At 32.5% G+C, this 21084-nt stretch overlaps 3 protein-coding genes across 5 annotated transcripts; 1 reads left to right on the top strand and 2 right to left on the bottom strand.

Moving 5' to 3' along the window:
* Window positions 1–457: 457 nt before the first annotated feature.
* LOC123654411 (cytochrome P450 6B6-like) lies at window positions 458–3265 on the bottom strand. Its single transcript, XM_045590319.1, has 2 exons — window positions 1877–3265; window positions 458–654 (listed from the first exon to the last, which is right to left on the bottom strand). Exons 1-2 carry the CDS (start codon window positions 3240–3242, stop codon window positions 482–484), a joined length of 1539 nt encoding a protein of 512 aa, XP_045446275.1. The 5' UTR covers window positions 3243–3265; the 3' UTR covers window positions 458–481.
* A 2581-nt stretch (window positions 3266–5846) lies between these two features.
* On the bottom strand, window positions 5847–20748 carry LOC123654412 (cytochrome P450 6B6-like). 3 transcript variants are annotated; one of them, XR_006743239.1, is made up of 3 exons: window positions 20505–20748; window positions 10457–10548; window positions 6059–6129 (listed from the first exon to the last, which is right to left on the bottom strand). XR_006743239.1 is itself a non-coding variant. In XM_045590320.1 (2 exons), the coding sequence occupies exons 1-2, from the start codon at window positions 8311–8313 to the stop codon at window positions 5957–5959; spliced, it is 1539 nt and encodes a 512-aa protein (XP_045446276.1). In that variant the 3' UTR covers window positions 5847–5956. The 3 variants fall into 3 exon arrangements, 1 of the variants encoding a protein (XP_045446276.1); XM_045590320.1 differs by lacking the exons at window positions 10457–10548; window positions 20505–20748 and adding an exon at window positions 6948–8313 and having other exon boundaries at window positions 5847–6129; XR_006743238.1 differs by lacking the exon at window positions 10457–10548.
* On the top strand, window positions 17022–20419 carry LOC123654413 (dual specificity protein phosphatase 14). The gene is made up of 4 exons (XM_045590321.1): window positions 17022–17419; window positions 18095–18323; window positions 18479–18615; window positions 19684–20419. The coding sequence occupies exons 1-4, from the start codon at window positions 17316–17318 to the stop codon at window positions 19868–19870; spliced, it is 657 nt and encodes a 218-aa protein (XP_045446277.1). The 5' UTR covers window positions 17022–17315; the 3' UTR covers window positions 19871–20419.
* Window positions 20749–21084: the final 336 nt, after the last annotated feature.

The raw sequence follows: 21084 nt of genomic DNA, 5'->3' as shown, positions 1-21084 counted from the left end.
ATGATATAAACACATTACAAAGAAACTCTATAGACAAAGGAGCTATACATTTTTTACCTCTTTATGTGAAATAGGTACTTCATCTAGATACTATATTTTTTTAAATAGTTTTATAAATATAGTCGAAAATAATTATAATTGTACGAATATATACTCGCAGTGTATTTTATTAGTACTAGCTGTACCTTGCGTGTGTTGCTTACGCTTTTTTTTAATTTTTTTTTGGTCTTACTAATTCAGATACCTTTGTGGGCAACCATACCTTCATGCACAATACTTTGATGAAGATCATGACATGATCAAATACATAGTTTACGATTCTATAAAGGATAAACATTTTTATATATATTTGCTAGTAAGATACTTAACAGATTTAGTTTCATTGAGTGTTGTAGAAAAGAAACAACAAACCATCTATTTACCTTTTTAGTAAAATTGTATAAATAAAACAATCCTATGGTTAAAAAAGACTATAATATTTTTACTTTTCGCGTAACTTAAGTCTAAGAGGAATCCCATTCAAGACGCCCTGAACGACGTTCAGTCTCGGATTCATTTTAATTGTTCTGGTTGATTTTTCTGACGGCTCCACTGTAAACTTGTGTAACACAGCGGCCAGTCCGGCGATAGACTGCATCTGACCCAAGCGGGCACCTGAAACAATTAATAACAAGTACTATGAATGTTGTGAATTGTTATGCATGCAATTAGGGCGGGCGGATACAGTACAGTGCAGTGGATGTTATGAGAGTCTATGAGATCTCATAAACTCTCCCAGCTCGGTGTGAGAATTTGGCCTGCATTTGTCCATGTTTTATGAATTTTTTGCCACGGGGAATTAACGCTATATTTAATCTGATGATCTGTGTCTGATAACTATGTAGCATGATAAAGTTGCATTCGAACGAACGTATGAAGAGTTTAGTTATTTATATAATATCGATATAAATAAAAAGGAATCGCTAAACGTGCTACTAACCGTAGCTCAGACCTTATGGATATGCACACAAAATTCCATAAAAATCGGTCTAGCCCTTTCGAAGGAGTATGATAACTACCACTGAAACACGAGAATTTTATATATAAGATTTCAACTTCACGTATTCGATAGTTCGCAAGACAGGATAAGCTTTACACTCAAGGCAGTACCTGTGTTGCAGGTGAGAAACACCCAACACGAAAAACTAGACTACGAAAAACATCTGTATTACATATACAAACATTTGTCAGGTCCGGGAATCGAACCTGCTAAATCTTTGTCGCTTAAACGTTCCAACCTTAACTGTTGTGAAAAAATAAAGAGTACTGAAATTAATTCGCTCTCTCTCTTTCTCGATAAGTGGAACACCTTTTATATAATGTTTATTACATTCATACCCAATATAAGGGGCCGATAACGAAAAACACAACCACCGAGACTACGACGGCTACATTGTATAGCCTTCATCACGAGCGGGAATCGAACCTTTTGCGTCTCTGTCGTTTGAACATTTTAATCTTAACTAATCTAAATCGAAAAAACAAAGTGACCTTGAATTAAGCTTCGAATTTTTCTCTCGCTAGGTAGAATAAGGTTTAATGTGAACGCTTAGCGCAGGTGAAACCACGTTGGTCATCGTGTATGCAACAATAATAGGTAGAATTTCTACTAAGCAGCATAACTGACTAAACTTGTTTTTGTTGAGTCACTTATTTTTGTTTTTGAGAGTGTGAGTACAATATACACATATTTTACGGAATTCAACTTCTAACGAGGGTACATAACGTTAATCAAAATATTATGACTAATATTACTCTTTAAAACCAGTTTGATACTTATTTAGAATATCAAATAAAAATAATAACGCTTCTATTGAGTAAAAAAAAATTCACATACCTATACAAGCTCGGGGCCCTTCTCCAAAAGGTAAGAAGATGTACTTATGTACTTCATCAATTTTCTCGTTAGCAAATCTTTCTGGGTTAAATACTTGGGGATTTTCAAAATAACGTTCATCATTTTGTATTGCTTGGATAGGAATTATAATTTTTACACCGGGATCAAGACTTATTCCGAGTTGAGGAATTGTGTATTTAGCAGCGCAGACCCTATTTAGGACTCCTAAGGGTGGAAGTATTCTCAGAGATTCTTTGAATGCCATTTCTAAAAGAGTCATTTCATTAACTGCATCATAACACAACTTATTGTCGTACTTTAGAAGTACCGCATCAATTTCAGCTTGGATTTTTCGTTGCAAATCGATATTATACGCTAGCTCGTGTAATGCAAAGCTCGTAGCTGACGAAGATGTTTCAAAGCCGGCTGCGAAGAAAACAAATACTTGCGCTATCAAACATTCCAAATCGATTTCTAATTCAACTTCTTTAGGTGAACCATCGGAATTTCTGTATTCAAGAGACTCTCCTTTTACTTTGCCCTTTGCACTTAGCTCTAAAAGAATATCGATGAAATCATTTCTTCCAGAGGGCTTATAATTTCGCTGTTCGAAAATTTTTAACACTATGCTGGAAATTATTGTTTCTAATTTCTTATCGAAAATATAAACACCTAACATTTTTCCTACCTCTGGAAAAATAGCCCAAAGTAAATCCTTAGAAACATTTTTTATGGATCGATGAAACATTTGCTTTCCTAAATTTCTAAAGACAGAGTTTTCATTATTTATTGTGTCCATTTCGATGCCAAAGCCACAAGCACCAATAAATTCTGTAGTAAAACGTGCCATAAAGTCTCGCACGTCACACTCTCCACCTCCTGCTATTATTTCTTTTCCCATGTGTTCCAATTTTTCAGCACACTTCACTATCAATGGGAACATGTTTTTCAGTTTAGATGTTGTAAACGCTGGTGTCAGTCTTTGGCGTAATAGTTTCCATGAATCTCCATCCGCATGAAACAGATTTTTCAACAGTGGCTCTTTTGTAGGATCTCTACCAAAGCCGCGCGGGTAGAAGCTGGCAAAGTCCACATTTAAAATTGCTCTTGCAATATCTGGATCTCGAATAATTAGTTCCGGCGTTCTTCCACGAAAGTATCCCACAACTTTTTCGTTTGGATATTTGTTGTATAATTCACACGAAACTGCTATTAAGCTCTTCATTCCCAGCCCACATTTTAAATGATTTCCGAAAAGTGGTAACGGTGTATCATATTTAATATTTCTTTTTGACCAGTAATCAAAATTTTGCGTAGTGTAAAAATAAATGAACAAAAGTAATATTACAACTAATATTATAAACATTGTGTCTGTTCAAAAACTTAATCTAAAATGGACTTTGTTGTTGTTCGAAGACTGATAAAATTTTATATACATATATATATATATATATACATGTAATTTATGAAGCATTTAGGCATTTTACACACTGTTCTTCAAAATAATAAATTTTATACAAACCTATTTTTTTATTCCAAAATAACTCGACTAAGATAGGGCATAGCAAGAAATAGCCAGTTCAAAATCTGGAGCAGCTGGACTGTGGTATTCCCTCGAACTTACAGAATATCATAGCTAAATAAAACTGTTTTCTAGCAGTATTGTATTCCTGTTGTGATTAAGGTGACCAAAGTTCCTGGGGGGATGATTGCGAGAAGGGTCGGCAACGCGCTTTCAATGCTTCTAGTGTTCCGTCGTCTATAAGCTACGGTAATTACTTATCATCAGGTGAGCCGTACGCTTATTTATCGACCTACTTGTATGAAAAAAAAAAACGCCGGTAACAATTTTTCTGAAATTGGTTGATGAAAATCCACAGGTTTTGTGTCCCCTGTAGTTTATAATTTTACATTTTTTTACAGATCGAGTGGACATTCTAAGAGTACCCAGAAACGACGTGGTCTACTTATAACATTATTCTGTTACTCATATTTTTTGTTTTTCTTTTACATTATTATCATAGCTTAAATACTCACCTAAATCAATTATGGGGTTTGATCTACGACCAGGTATAAATTTCAAAAAGAACATACTAAAACAATGCAATAACTTTAATAGAATTATTGACATGGCACACTTGAACAGCTGCAATTTATAGAAAAAATAGAATAGAGTTGAATGACTGACAGTACACTGATCTTATATAAATTCTTGCCGGTAAGTAAGCCGGAAATCTAGAAAAACCGTTTTTACCCTTAAACCCCCACTTCCCGACCTCCGATCGCCCGTAATTTATTTTTACTTTCATTTATGTTGTATTCTCTTCCTTTTACAATGGGTTTCATCCTACTATATTTTTTTTTGTTTCAAAATATCTGCACTGGTCTAGTATACCTTGTTGACCTGACAATTCGGCGTATGTCGATCATTAGTTCATCTGTGCACTGATTGCTCATTAGGCTTTTTGCACGTTCATGCAGGTATTTTAATAAAAAAAAGAATTAAGTAAATTATTACTTAAGTTAAGAAAACAATTTTTTTTTCATCAATATAATCGAAGAATTTTTATTTAAAAAAAAACTGTTTTAACATCAAGTGTCTACCTGTCTAGTATGTGCCTAATGTCTAGTAGATACCACAAGCTGAGACCATAAGGTTAAAAATGTATTTAAACTTGAGTGAATAAATAAGTAGTATGTTATTGACGATTGTAAATCAGAACAAGATATTTAAAGATACGTATATAGTGAAGGTGAGCTGGTAGCAGGAATTGAAAAAAAGAATTAAACCTTCATATATGTAGTTAATTACTTATATAATAATTGTGTTTGCTCGCAAACGAAAAAAACCAACTTCAATTACATCGACAAGTAATACAACATAAGCAGACGAAACAAATTAACAAAGGCACTATATTAATTATTAAATATATATATACATATACGGTCGAATTGAGTAACCTGCTTCTTTTTTGAAGTCGGTTAAAAAAGAATCACTCTTTGTTTAGATATACAATTTTATCACTACTACATGCATTGCATGAAGGTTTTTTTTGTATAATAAATTGTACTAGAAGGTTCCTGTCTTAATAACATGTTTATATCAGTGAACTAAATGTAGGTATATAGGTATATACCTACATTGTTTTTGGTTATTGTAGAAGGTCGATGTCGCCCGGATAAGAAACACTCTTGTTGATGAGGATATATCTAATAATATCTTTAAACGAGTAATTCTTGTTTTTATATATAAATATTATTATAAATATACTAAAATTTTATTACAACATGTGTAACTATGGGTTCACTGACCTGTTATGACGTGCGGTGACACAACGAACTACTCGTTGGTTTGTTTGGTCGGTGATAGAACGTTACTAAATTTTTAAATTCTCGATAATTATGTTCGCCATGAACACTGATGCACATATTATAATTATCTTCTTATAATGTTATTTACTAATTTTGACATGATGTCGCCATTGGCGGCCATATTTCTTAATTTATTAAAAGTTCTAATAATTCTATTTTTTAACTCATCAACTGTATTTACATCTGTTGAGTACAAGTCTTTTGTTATGAAATTTCACAGAAAATGCGGGATTAAGCATTGATCTCCCCGTATCCTCTGGAAAGCATTTGTAATAGTGCGGCCATCGGTTGGACAAATACGGGTGTTCCCATATATTTCCCGGAACTGCTGTATTGCTAAATTAGCATTGTCGTGGCCTCGTGGCATTCTCCGTAAACAAAAATTATAACGTGGCATTGTGAATAAAATAAAAACTATTATTACTATTAATACTTGTAAAGAAATATCGATAAAATGGCTAAAGACATTGAACTATCATTAAGTGATTACTTAAAGATTTCCAAATTTTCAATTCAACTCGATAAATGTTTACCAACTAACGAAGCCACATTTGGCTTACGTCCGATTCACAACAGATGAAAAAAAAATTGTCAATAGTTATTATTTGCATAATATTTTTATTAGGTATCTGCTAGTTATATACTTAACAGATTTAGTTTTTGTACTTATAAAAAAACAATCCTGTAATAAAAAAGGCTATAATATTTTTACTTTTCGCGTAACTTAAGTCTAAGAGGAATCCCATTCAAGACGCCCTGAACGACGTTTAGTCTCGGATTCATTTTAATTTTTCTGGTTGATTTTTCTGACGGCTCCACTGTAAACTTGTGTAACACAGCGGCCAGTCCGGCGATAGACTGCATCTGACCCAAGCGGGCACCTGAAACAGTTAGTAACAAGTAATATTAGATATGAACGTTGTAAATTATGATAAAAGTAACTTAAGGAGGTGCGGAAGGGGGGGGGGGGGGGGGAATAATTGACGCTATATTTAATCTGATAATTTGTGTCAGATAACTATGTAACACGATAGAGTTACATTCAAACGAACGTATGACGATCTTATTTATATAAAATCTATTATTATATACTTTATTGCACTCAAAAATACATATAAAACATAAAATAATAGTAAGGTTTATGGCTATCTATAGAAATAAAAAGGAACTGCTAAACGAGTTACTAAGCGCAAAAGTCACTTTTCTATTACTTTTGTAGAAGGTTCTTACGGAATAAATAGTGACGGAATTTGCAAATATAAAATATAACGATTATTTCAACTTTACGTTTTTAACAGTTCGCAATACAGGATAACTTACAAACTGGGTTACGATACACATCTGTATTACATATACAAATATTAGTCACGTTCGGAAATTGAACCTACTGAATCTTTGTCGTTTAAACGCCCCAAACATAAATGTTTTGATTTTCAAAAATTAAGAGTACTGAAACTAATTCGCTCTCTCTCTCGTTAAGTGGAACATTTTTAGCGTTTATTAGCTTCACACGTAACTAGATACACAAGTGCTGCTATAGGTGATGGGAGGCTGATTAAAATGTCCGTATTGTAAAATATTTGTAAATATTTGTAATATTTGTGTCATTGTAATTGGTTGAATTCTTAATAATAAGGAGGCCTTAAATTAAGCTGTGACTATCTCTCAGTAATTGAATAAAAAAAAAAAAATAACATACCTATACAAGCTCGGGGCCCTTCTCCAAAAGGTAAGAAGATGTACTTATGTACTTCACTAATTTTCTCGTTAGCAAATCTTTCTGGATTAAATACTTGGGGATTTTCAAAATAACGTTCATCATTTTGTATTGCTTGGATAGGAATTATAATTTTCACACCGGGATCAAGACTTATTCCGAGTTGAGGAATTGTGTATTTAGCAGCGCAGACCCTATTTAGGACTCCTAAGGGTGGAAGTATTCTCAGAGATTCTTTGAATGCCATTTCTAAAAGAGTCATTTCATTAACTGCATCATAACACAACTTATTGTCGTACTTTAGAAGTACCGCATCAATTTCAGCTTGGATTTTTCGTTGCAAATCGATATTATACGCTAGCTCGTGTAATGCAAAGCTCGTAGCTGACGAAGATGTTTCAAAGCCGGCTGCGAAGAAAACAAATACTTGCGCTATTAAACATTCCAAATCGATTTCTAATTCAACTTCTTTAGGTGACCCATCGGAATTTCTGTATTCAAGAGACTCTCCTTTTACTTTGCCCTTTGCACTTAGCTCTAAAAGGATATCGATGAAATCATTTCTTCCAGAGGGCTTATAATTTCGCTGTTCGAAAATTTTTAGCACTATGCTGGAAATTATTGTTTCTAATTTCTTATCGAAAACACTGACATTTAACATTTTCCCTACCTCTGGTAAAATATCCCAAAGTAAATCCTGAGAAACATTTCTTATGGATCGATGAAACATTTGCTTTCCTAAATTTCTAAAGACAGAGTTTTCATTATTTATTGTGTCCATTTCAATGCCAAAGCCACAAGCACCAATAAATTCTGTAGTAAAACGTGCCATAAAGTCTCGCACGTCACACTCTCCACCTCCTGCTATTATTTCTTTTCCCATGTGTTCCAATTTTTCAGCACACTTCACTATCAATGGGAACATGTTTTTCAGTTTAGATGTTGTAAACGCTGGTGTCAGTCTTTGGCGTAATAGTTTCCATGAATCTCCATCCGCATGAAACAGATTTTTCAACAGTGGCTCTTTTGTAGGATCTCTACCAAAGCCGCGCGGGTAGAAGCTGGCAAAGTCCACATTTAAAATTGCTCTTGCAATATCTGGATCTCGAATAATTAGTTCCGGCGTTCTTCCACGAAAGTATCCCACAACTTTTTCGTTTGGATATTTGTTGTATAATTCACATGAAACTGCTATTAAGCTCTTCATTCCCAGCCCACATTTTAAATGATTTCCGAAAAGAGGTAACGGTGGATCGTATTTAATATTTCTTTTTGACCAGTAATCAAAATTTTGCGTAGTGTAAAAATAAATTAACAAAACTAATATTACAATTAATATTAAAAACATTGTGTCTGTTCAAAACCTTAATGTAAAATGGACTTTGTTGTTATTTGAAGACTGATAAAAGTTTATATATATACATGTAATTTATAAAGCATTTAGGCATTTTACACACTGTTCCTCAAAATAATAAATTTTATACAAACCTGTTTTTTACTCCAAATAACTTAATTGTTTTGTGTAACCTTTGCCTGTTTTTTATGAAATCACTTTTTTTGCTCATTCTAAGTGTAATTTACAATTTTATTATAGATCAAGCGGACATTCCAAGAATCTCTAGCAAGGACATGGTCAGTGGTTTAAGTATTTACGATCTATATATTTTTTTGTAGCTAACGTTATCCTCACAATAGTAGCTAATTATTGTATAGATGATTAAAATATCGTCCGTTTTTTTTTTTAACAAACGAGTACCAAAAATTTTGTGTGCGTTGTTATTGGTCCAGGTAATCAGCATAGAGTCCGTTTCAAACAAGCGCTGTAGTTACATGAATACTCAGTCGACTTAGCGATTACCTATATTATTTAGATTAGATATATTGCTTATGATGATTGCAAAATGAACAATTTTAAAGACATTAGTTTTAAAGGTTTTACAATTTTAAAAACACGATGAAAGGCGATGGCCCCATCCCTAACAATGACCCATCTCACTCTGTAAAATCGGAATATGCGAGAGATATACTCAGTACTAGTTTGTTATAAAAACAGACTAGGTATATGTCTATTTGCCTGCGCCACAAATATGCCATAGTGTATCCTTTTAAGTTTAGTAGCGTTTTTGTCATTTGCGTTTCCTGATATAATTTTGAAGAACTTAAATAGTCAAAAAAATTAAGTCTTTGAAATTATGACTGTATGGTAAGCTTAAAGTTTTTTCTAGATTTTGAAATAGGTAAACAATTTTATCTCATTAGGTATTGTTATATCTATAAAGATAAAGACGAAGAATTATAATTTAATACTCTTATGTGATGCCTGATATTGTTATTCTTTACTAGCTGATTCCCGCGATTTCGTTCGCGTGGTATTTATTAGTACTAGATTTGAAATTTTATAGAATGCAATACCTTATAATGTTTCTTTATAGACGATATTCAACGTAAGCTGATTCGGCACATGAATAAATAGGTTGGTTGGCTGACTGACATGGGAGAAAGCAACATATAGCTGGCCGTGCGAGAAACAGCTGACGCTGAGGTCCACAACCGCAATAAGCAGCGTCCCTTGAGCTTTATTTTAGTCACCAACTAATAACCAAATGTCAACCATTATACACTAACTTTTTTTTTACCTCCATGATGTAGAATACTGTCAACGCCATCTAGTTCATTTAATACGAATTGAAGTCGGTAACATTATTTTTGAAGCCTAAGTTATTGCAGTGAATTGTTTAATTTCACCATCGCGATGTAGAATACTATCAGCGCCATCTAGTTTATATAATATGGTGATGAAGTACGCTATGCAAGGCACTGTTTTTGTAAGGTTTTACTTTTTCGCGGAATATCTTTTTAATTTATAACTTTTTTATAATGTATAAATTGCTTTATTGTATGACGATACCGGCAATATCAATACTTAATTAGGTGAATAAGTTGTATAATAAGCTGTTTAAGTGATGAAATTTTTTTAACTATCCCACGTGAACTCTTTAATTTATTGGGATCAAAAGTATTTTATATGTTGACCAGGGATATAAGCTACCACCATACAAAATTTCATTTAAATCGGTCCAGTTGTTTCGGAGATTAGCCAGTACAAACAGACAGATAAACAAAAAAAAACAACAAAAAATCTAAATTAGTTCTATTTCACTTTTACACCCCACCCCCCTGACTCGGTTTTCAGATATTTTTTACAATCATGTACAGAAATTCGACCTCTACAGTTATATTATATGTAACCTTATCAAAAAAATGTATTGCAATACAAGTGTTTCATTATATTTTAATAAAATAATACAATAATGCTTAACAGAATTATGTACATTGTACATATGTGTCTGCTTAATATATTTATTGTTTGCTTAATAATTATGACCTTACAAGTGACATTAGAACAAAAGATGAGTTTATTTGTACTGTTACGAATGAAGTTTAATTCGTCAAGTTAGATAATTGATTGTTGAATTAGAAATCGATCTTACCTGCATGATAGCGCAAGTATGTGTTGTTTTTGCTGCTGGTTTTGAAACTACATCTTCGGCCACAAGTTGCTTGTTATATGAACTTGCTTGACCTTCAAAACTATAAAGAAAAATTCAGAAACAAATCGACGAAGTTTGAGTGAAATACGATAGTAGACAATGTTATGAAGCTGTAGCAGAAATGATCATATTTGATCTAGCGTTAGCTGTGTGGTTACGGCAGTAAAGAATATAGCCGCTAATTTGAACAAGATATTTTAATAATATATAGTGAGCGTGTGAACTGGTAGAAAGGAAATGAAAAAAAAAAAACAGTTAAACGTCATATCAGTTTATAATCATAATTATATATTATATAATTCAACTTTTCTATTAGTTAAATAAAAATAAACACTTTCTGTTTAGATATACAATCTTATCACTACTACAACGGTTGTTGGAAGGTGTTTCCGGACACAGGAGACGCAGGAGAAAATCCCACTGGGAGATCCGTTGATTCTTATTTTAAAACGGTATTATTTAGCTGTGGTCTTCTGTAAGGTCGAGGTACTACCCCAGTCGGGCTGCTCCATGTTTTAAGCAGGAAATTCCTTCTGTGCCCTTCCTCAGTTACTTATGTCAATTAATACGTTAAAATGTCTGTGTGTTTGATTGTGTAACCATGTTCTTTTAGAGAGTTATCATAAATGAAATTGATTATAAATAATTGTGTTTGCTCGCAAACGAAAAACAAAACCGATTTCAATTACATCGATAAGTAATACAACGTAAGTAGACGAAAAAATTTAGCAAACGCACTAGTCGTCACTACGGTTTTCGAGGGTTCCCGTCGATTTCTCTGATTCCGTCATCAGATCCTGGTTTTCTTATCATGGTACCTCACTTGGATTATCTCCTTGCCAACAAAAAAGATTTATCAAAATCGTTTCATAAACGAAGAAGTTATCCCCAAAGTCGAACTGAGTAACTTCCTCCTTTTTTGAGTCGGTTAAAATAAATACCATATCAAATGGTAAATAAACTAGTCAAATAACTCCATATATCTAATAGGCGTTATTGGAAAACGTCGTAACGCAATAAATCGGAACCCTATTTGGTTTTGATAGATGGCGTTACGAGCAACTTAATAAGGTCATTCGTTCAATAGATTTTATTCCTCATATTTTTTTCATACTGGGGACCTTATATGAAAATTGATTCTTAAGGAGTGAGCTCCAAGAGATCAAAATTAGTGCACCAGTATAAAGTTATATGGTGTAATACCATGTAGGGTGACGAAACAAAAGTGTGTGTGTGTCAGTTCTGACGCACGACTGAAGTTTACTCCTTCAGATCGACTGTCTAAATAAGTACAAAAAAGGCTTACACTAGTCTAAGAAAAATATTAATACCATATCAAATGGTAAATAAACGAATCCGATAACGCCATCTATCGGAAACGGATGGCGTTTTGGAGGTCAGGGTGTTCAGTTCCTCGTCTGCCATCGAAAAGGGAGGATCCTTCGGCCAGACGGAAGTTGTGTCTGGTGGGCTGACGCCCCGACGGTTGTTGTCGGGTTCTACTCAATATATAGTCAATACTCTGATAGCTTTGATAAGTATATATACTCTCTTTGATAGCGCGATGTAGGATACTTCAGTTTTCTCTAGTTTATATGCTGCATGATAGATGTCGCCACAGCGTTATTAGGAAACGTCAGAACGCCATCTCTAAAGAGGTCATTCGTTCAGTAGATTTTACTGTTCACATTTTTTTCATTCCGGAGGCCTTATATGACAATAAGAAAACTCCAAAAACAGTCAAGTAAATACAATAATATATCTCAAAAAGTAAGAGTCAAATCTCAATTAAATTTAAATGGAACCACATGACAAGCACCACCATTCGATTAAAAAAAGAATCATCAAAATCCGTTCGTCCGGTTTACCACAACGCCACCTGTGGTCGTGTTCAATACTTTAGTATTGAACATGACCACAGGCACGTCTCAGCACCGTCATGTAAATACACATCATCAAAGATTACTCAAAAAGTACTCATTATATCTCAATCATATTTAAATGGTACCACATGACAAGTATTAGCTTTTGACTTATACAAAAAACATCAAAATCGGTGAACCCAGTAAAAATGTTATAAGGTACAACGTAGGGTGACGAAAAAATAGCCAAGTAAATACGCAATATTAGATATAACGCAAAAGTACTACTCATATCTCAATCAAATTTAAATAGGACTACATGACGAGTAGTAGATTTTAATTTATATAAGAAACGTCAAAATCGGTGTACCCAGTAAAAAGTTACCTCAGTATTTTATGGTATTTCTTTATAAATAAACAAATTGCGTTGCTCTGAAAATAAGAGTTTTTATTTCTTTACATTTTAATTTACATTGTAAGAAAAATCACTTAAATCTATAGACACTCTCACCTGAAAATAAGAGAAACGACAATTTATGTTTATTATTTATAATTCTTCTGTATTAATTATATTTTATTATTATTTTCCGTCTTCATCAAACACCATAGTTTTTACTTTTATTATTTTTTTATGTCATCTGCAATGACAATTGAAAATATTAAATTTAAATATTTAGATATAAAGATAAATACAAGGTAGGGTGACGAAAATACCGCGAAGTAAATACGCAATATTAGTATAACTCACAAAGTACTAGTCAAATCTCGATTATATTTAAATGAGACCACATGACAAGCACCACCTTTCGATTAAAAAAAGAATCATCGAAATCGGCCACACAGTAAAAAGTTCTGATGTAACGTACATTTAAAAATAATAGAGTCCAATCGAGAACTGCCTACTTTTTTTGAATTCGGTTAAAAATAACTAATATACATAAATGTTCAATAATCGCCGTGCCAGTGCTGTGGTGGTACGTGTACTATGTCGACGAATACACATTGATGAGTTTACAGTAATGTAATTACAGGGGCAAAATTTTTAATAAGTCAAATCTTAAATCGATTCTTGCTCTTTGCATACTGCTACGACTACATACCTAGTTCATGTACTAAATCGAAATCAGTTAGTGCGTCGTAAAGTTACAGTTTCAGAAATTTATAGTCAATTCAAAATCAAAATCGTTTATAACTGACTATTTTTGAGAGGGAATAAACTTAATTTTTTTTTAGGAATTTACGAGTACATTTGAATAGATTTAGATTAAAATTAATTAATTTACTTACAACCCTGTAAAGTTTTTTTAAATAATTTTGGAATTGCAGATAACCCAGTTTTGAAAATTGCTTTCTGATCTCTATTATTAGAAGGTATACGTTTATACACTTTTTCTTATTTTATATTTTTAATGCACCCTTTTAAATACAAATTTATTTTTCATAGAAACTTTGACACTTACGTTTACAATGCACATTTAGGTATTTTATTAATTTATTTATAACGTTAAGAAAAGCATGAATTACAATAAGTTTACTTGCAAAAGCCTTTTCAGGCTTGTTCGCACTTAACAGTCCTACACATTTTATTCCATTGATACAATATAATACGAATAGTTTATAACAGTATCAAAAATATATTTATGCTAGCCTTAACCATTTTTTTTGTTCAATTTTACCAAGTTCTCGCTTCTATCCTCCTTTAGTTTAAAACAAAAATATATACGGTGTATGTCTAGCTCGACATTGTACAAAGCACTAAAAAGTTTAGGTTTTTAATCGACTACAAAAAAGGAGGAGGTTACTCAATTCGACCGTATATGTATATATTATATGTATGTATGTACGGAGATAACTTCATCGTTTATGAACATGATGATTTGATGATTCTTTTTTTTGTTGGAAAGAAGATATCCCAAGTGTAATATCATAAAAAGGAAACCAGGATCTGATGATGTAATCCCAGAGAAATCGAGGGAAACCTTCGAAAAGCGTAGTGAAGACTAGTGCGTTTGTTAATTTTTTTCGTCTACTTACGTTGTATTACTTGTCAATGTAATTGAAGTCGGTTTGTTTCGTTTGCGAGCAAACACAATTATTCCTGTAAAAAAGAGGAAGAAACAGTATCTCGTAGAACGGCCGGATACAGTTTTATGGTGACGAAAATATTTAGACGAAGTAAAAGCAGCTAGACAAAACGAAATTACTATACATGTATATTATATGAAGAGTCGGTTACCAACACAGTGACTACGTCGAGATCTGCATTCTTATGTGGGTTATCAACAGGATTAAAAAATCTGTCAGGTTATATATTGTGTTAAATTGGCGACTTTTAGACTTGTTAAGTAAAAAAGTGCTTTGAAAATTTGTCGTAGACGAGATGGCTTACGCCGAGTTGCACGAAACAAAATTAAAATTTAAGTAGAGATTAAACTAATTTAATCACAAGAATTTCATACAATTCTTGCGATTAAATTTGTTTAATCACTACTTAAATTTTAATTTCTTTTCGTGCAACTCGGCGTTAGTCCACAAATCGTCACATCGTACGTTTACCACCGTACTGTGAGCTTAACATGAGTGAGCTTGTTTGAACTCAAGTCATTTTTATGTAGCATATTGTTTTCTATTGTTTACGCGACTATCACTCATTATATAACTGTCCTTCCGTGATTATGGTTGCTGTAAAGTAGCCGAAACGTCGACCAACAAAAAAAATAATAATAATACGAACGAATTAATTTTTTCTACAATTGGTCAAAATTAACAAATGGAGCGGATTAAAAGTAACCGTTTTTAATGTATTTGAGTGTAAATTTTCCGTTTACAGTTAAATTTACCGTTTGTGTGTAAAGCAGTTTTAGCCGACTTCAAAAAGAAGGAGGTTACCTTCATTACTTTTTCCAGGATGTAGGAATGTAAGGCGTCCCTAGGCGTCTATTAAAAGATTGGAAACACTGCTTTGCTCATATAATTGTGTTTGCTCGCAAACGAAAAAAAAACCGACTTCAATTACATCGACGAGTAATACAACGTAGATCGACGAAAAAATACTCAAGTAACTGCGCGTTATCAAAGATTACTCAAAAAGTAGTTATCAGATCTCAATGAAATTTATATGTGACCACATGACAAACATCAACTTTCGATTAAATTAAAAATTATTAAAATCGGTACACCCAGTAAAAAGTTATTGCGGATTTTCAAGAAGATCCCTCGATTTCTCTGGGATCCCATTATCAGATCCTGGTTTCCTTATCATGGTACCAAACTAAGGATATTTTCTTTCCAACAAAAAAAGAATTATCAAAATCGGTACACCCAGTAAAAAGTTATTGTGGATTTTCAAGAATTTCCATCAATTTCTCTAGGATCCCATCATCAGATCCTGGTTTCCTTATCATGATACCAAACTAGGGATATCTCCTTTCCAACAAAAAAAGAATTATCAAAATCGGTACATCCAGTAGAAAGTTATGCGGCATAATACAACGTAGGTCGACGAAAAAAGCGTCAAGTAAAAACGCATTATTAAACATAGCTCGAAAAGTAGTTGTTAGATCTCAAATAAATTTAAATGGGACCAATTGGCATACACCACCTTTCGATTAAAAGAAAATTTGTCGAAATCGCTCCACCCAGTCAAAAGTTCTGATGTAACATACATAAAAAAAATACAGTTGAATTGAGAACCTCCTCCTTTTTTGGAAGTCGGTTAAAAAGAGCTTCATGACCTTGTAGAATTTGTACGAAATAAAAATTAGGAATTAACACCATTTTTTTATTAAATGATTATATTATATCATGAATAATTGTGTTTGCTCGCAAACGAAAAAAAAACCGACTTCAATTATACCGACGAGTAATACAACGTAGATCGACGAAAAAATAGTCAAGTAACTATGCCTTATCAAAGATTACTCAATAAGTAGTTATCAGATCTCAATAAAATTTAAATGTGACCACATGACAAACATCAGCTTTCGATTACATTAAAAATTATTAAAATCAGTACACCCAGTAAAAAGTTATTGCGGATTTTCAAGAGTTTCCCTCGATTTCTCTACATCCAGTAGAAAGTTATGCGGTATAATACAACGTAGGTCGAAGAAAAAGGCGTCAAGTAAAAACGCATTATTAGATATAACTCGAAAAGTAGTTGTTAGATCTCAAATAAATTTAAATGGGACCAATTGACACACACCACCTTTCGATTAAAATTTTTTTTGTCGAAATCGGTCCACACGGTCAAAAGTTCTGATGTAACATACATAAAAAAAATACAGTCGAATTGAGAAACTCCTCCTTTTTTGGAAGTCGGTTAAAAAAATAGTATCACATACATTAAACATATTTACTTGTTTTACTCTTTATAGTATATTATTATTTTTAAATAAAACAATATTTTTAATAATTTATTGTTTATTTTAGTGGTTCCTAAACCGCGACAGAAAATAAATTTGTAATTTTTTGTTTAAAATCAATATTCGGAGAATTTAGTGTTCGTTAAATATAAGAACACTAAAAATAAAAACATAAGCCTTTGCCCAAGAACCAAAATCAGAGATTTTCGCATTGTAAACAAAATAAGTCACCGTCGTCTAAAATAGACCTGGAATGCCGGATATTGCAGGCGAGCGAGCAATCACAGGTGAACAGTAGGCGCTGTTTCAGTACGCGTTGTAGACATCGGCGCGTACGCACGCCTCCCTTCATATATACCGCGCATCGATTCCCGATACAATACGAATAATTAAAAACATATCATCAATGAAATCCAATAAAATATCACTTCAAATGGTATTATAAGAACCGTCCTTGATATGTATTGCTGATTAAAAAATATCCTTGTTGGAGTGACTGATATTAACAATTTTAATTTGTCTAATAGTGAAGTGGTGAATTGAGAATCGATAGTGTTAATTATTTTAACAATAATGAAGGTTCTGACAGTAGAAGATAAAGTTACAAGTGTAGGCATCGAAAACGAACCAAGAGTAGATATTGCAGACACGAAGTTAACAAAGGAGGAATTGAATAGGTTGGTGATAGTGTTTCTAGCACTTGACAAATCAATTTAAGCTTTTGTTAATAGAGTAAATGTTACGAGAATTAAATATATAGTCAACAGGTGAAGTAAAAAGTTATTTCACTACTAGAATCTTTTTTAACGATAGGTTTTATAGAAAATTTGTTAATTTTAAATATTTTATGTTCTTTAGCAAAGAATTTGTGTCATTACTTTCATTTTTATTGCGCCATTCGCTAAAATTTACGTTTTACCAATGGAACATTTAAATTCCACACATACAGTAGATTAAATTGTTTTAGAATAAATAAAGAATATTAATTAAATTAAAATTTAAGAAAAGATTCTAGATTTGACGTAAAACTAGACATTTTGAGCTTAGTTGTATGAAAAAAAAAAATAGGAAGAAAAAGTTCTGCTACCAAATCTGATGTTACGCGTACGCAAGTTCGCGCTAGGTCAGACGCGCTGGCCGTCCGCCAGAATGACAAAACATTGTGGTATGCTGTTTACGTGCCGGATTGTTGACGTTTTTTTTTTCAGGATACCTCAAATTGTATTTCGCTTTATACTTCAGAAATAAATTTAGATTACTTTTTTAATTTTTATATATTTTGTGTCAAAGTGGATGATATTGTTAACTCCTTTTTTTTTAAAGTGATAAAACATAAAAGTAATTGTCAACAGAGGCTGCCCCCTTGGAGTATCACGTGTCATCGACTCTGTATATATATGCGGTGCTCACGCTCTACCAGGAGCCGTAAAGGCTTTAAGGCCGGGACTTGTAATCAATGTTGCACCGGAACTGCCACCGCCACCAGAAGATTATGTTCCAAGGCACTATGTACCACTACTCGACACACCAAACTCTGACATGTATCCGTTCATGGAACTTGTTGCTGACCTTATACATGAGGTAATAGAGCTTATTGCACAATTAATCCTTTCATTATAATTTTGTAATTATTAACGAGACGTAAAAAGAAAAAAATGTACATTTAAGAGTTAGACAGTTTTACTATATCTAAGAGTTAGACAAATTTAATTATATGAAGAAATTGGTTAATGCAGGTTGTGACAAGAAATGAAGTGGTGTTGGTACACTGTGTTGCGGGTGTTTCACGATCCGTAACTCTCTGTCTAGCTTACCTCGTAAAATGGCAAAAGATGACCCTGTGTGAAGCTTATCATCACATGAAACTAAGGAGGTAAGTTTCTGATTACTTCAATTTTTTGGACAAGACTTAATGTAAATCACTTTACTATATTTTACTAGTACAACTTTTAAGATTCAAAAGCATAACCTAAATCTAATTATGTGCCTTTTTAAAGGGATATTAAAAGTTTTTATTAGCGATGTTCTAACAACAAAACAATTTTTGCTAGATACATACTCGTATTTGGGCTATAATGATAATATGTTTTGTTACATAACAAGCAAACCTAAAATTTACAGTTTAGAATAGTCAGTTTAGTTTTAAAATCCCAATTATTGAGAATCCGAAGTAGCGAAAATAACATGGTAATAGGTACCAGTTAGTTAAACGGATGCCAATTGGTATTAAAAATTATCTCATGCTTGTGGTAAAATAAGGCATAGTGTGAAAATATTTCTTAGATTTTAAAAGAAGTTCTGTGACTTCTCTCGTCAAGTACTCTTCAAGTTGGTGGAACTTAAAGTAGTTTAAAGGGTTAAAGGTCTGCTCTTTTTCTTTATAGAATAATGCTCGCAAACGAAAAAAACCGACTTCGGTTACATCGACAAGTAATACAACGTAAGTGGACGAAAATATAGTCAAGTAAATACGCGTTATCAAAGATTACTCAAAAATTTATTATCGGATCTCGATGAAATTTAAATATGACTACACCATAAACATCAGCTTTCAATTAAATTAAAAGTCATCATAATCGGTACATCCGGTAAAAAGTTATGCGGTATAATACAACGTAGGTAGACGAAAAAATGGTGGAGAACGAATTATTAGATATAACTCGAAAAGTAATTGTTAGATCTCAAATAAATTTAAATGAGACAAAATGACACACCTTTCGATTAAAAATCTTTTTGTCGAAATCGGTCCCCACCCATTTAAAAGTTCTGAAGTTACATACATAAAAAAAAATACAGTCAAATTGAGAACCCCCTCCTTTTTTGGAAGTTTGTTAAGAAGAAGCTGGATATACACACAGTTCAGCAATGGGAAATTCATAGGCTGTTTCACTCAAAACTACAATATTTATAATGTTAATCTAATAGTGCGTTAATTTTTCAGGCCACAAATCCGACCAAACACAGGTTTCTTCAAGCAACTAATCAAATACGAGGAAAGACTTTTTGGTGAAGCATCAGTTAAGATGGTTTATTGTGAAGCGATCGATAAAGAGATCCCTGATGTTTATGAAGCAGATTATAGAGGAATGACATGGTTTAGGCAAAGGTATGGGCCTATCGAAAAATAAAACAAGTTGATTATCGATTTAATAATAAGCAAGACGTCTAATTAACAAGTGGATAAACTCTTTTAACACCAATGTGAAATGACTTAGTTAACACAATTTTAATGTCATTATAAATAATTAGCATTACTACTTTTTTTAGTCGTCATAACTATTTTTTTTAAAATCAAGTAATGGATCTGGAAATAGTTATGTTATGGTATGCTTATTAAGACTGAGGTGTGAATGAATTATGTTAAGATGATTGTCAAATCAAATCAGTAATTTAAGCCAATTACAATACAGAACTGATTTTTTGTGGCCTGTAATATAATTGAACCAAAAATTCTGATTAATTTATCAAAGCGTAATAATTTATTTTTGCTTACAATGTTTGTATGCATGTTATCTATCGTTTATAAAAATAGCGAAAATATTAAGATTTCAATTATGTTACAAGAATTTAGATTTAAAATACTAAGTGAGGTAAAATTAATTTTATTGTGATAAATTGTTTAAATGTTAGTTATAATGTTATCGAATATGGGACCAAAATAAATATATTTAAAATTACGTTGTTGTTTCTTTATTTTTTCATAACTTGTTATGACTTTTGATTGCTTTAATACCATAATTTTAAGAAGAGATTTATACCAACCTGTGGAAATCCGTTTCAAATATTTGTTTGGAAGCATCTTTAATATTGATACAGATAAAGTAAAAGATTGAACAGACCATTGTGCTCATTCCTGACGCACTCCATATTAAACATTTGCCTTGGACTAAAAAAAAAATGAGATAACGTACACATCAATTGCGTGTACTCACGTTATAACTATTTTCATTAATGAGAAAATGTTGTTGGCCTCGTGGCATTGAGCGGCTGAACTAAAATACATCTGAGATCTAGTCATATGGGAGATAAATATAATTAAATAGACAATGCTCGTTCGCTTCCTGATTCCGATGTAGCGAGATCGAAAATAGATCTACGTTATGGAAGTAATCGAGATTGTCGTGGAATCGATCATTTCAAATTGAAAACATCCGTTCGATACATTTTCACAATTCATGACACAAATTTTTTTGCTTTTTATTTATAATTGTAAACTAAACCGAAATTTAAAAAAATGTAGATAAAATAATATGAATTATAATTATAATAATGAAATAGTTATACGAATTTGTGAAACACTTAAATTTGTCTGAAGATGTAAACGGGTTGGACAATATATCCT

Source organism: Melitaea cinxia, chromosome 6 (assembly GCF_905220565.1).
Source record: "Melitaea cinxia chromosome 6, ilMelCinx1.1, whole genome shotgun sequence".
Taxonomy (NCBI): Eukaryota; Metazoa; Arthropoda; class Insecta; order Lepidoptera; family Nymphalidae; genus Melitaea; species Melitaea cinxia.
Note: the sequence above shows the minus strand (reverse complement) of the source record. Positions and strands in the feature narration are given on the sequence as shown.

Coding starts and splice junctions, on each gene's coding strand:
- LOC123654411 (XM_045590319.1), bottom strand. CDS start 3,242: ATGTTTATAATATTAGTTGTAATATTACTTTTGTTCATTTATTTTTAC. Junction 655..1,876: donor AGGGCCCCGAGCTTGTATAG/GTATGTGAATTT, acceptor TAATTGTTTCAG/GTGCCCGCTTGGGTCAGATG.
- LOC123654412 (XM_045590320.1), bottom strand. CDS start 8,313: ATGTTTTTAATATTAATTGTAATATTAGTTTTGTTAATTTATTTTTAC. Junction 6,130..6,947: donor AGGGCCCCGAGCTTGTATAG/GTATGTTATTTT, acceptor TAACTGTTTCAG/GTGCCCGCTTGGGTCAGATG.
- LOC123654413 (XM_045590321.1), top strand. CDS start 17,316: ATGAAGGTTCTGACAGTAGAAGATAAAGTTACAAGTGTAGGCATCGAA. Junction 18,324..18,478: donor TTGCTGACCTTATACATGAG/GTAATAGAGCTT, acceptor TGGTTAATGCAG/GTTGTGACAAGAAATGAAGT. Junction 18,616..19,683: donor CATCACATGAAACTAAGGAG/GTAAGTTTCTGA, acceptor TTAATTTTTCAG/GCCACAAATCCGACCAAACA.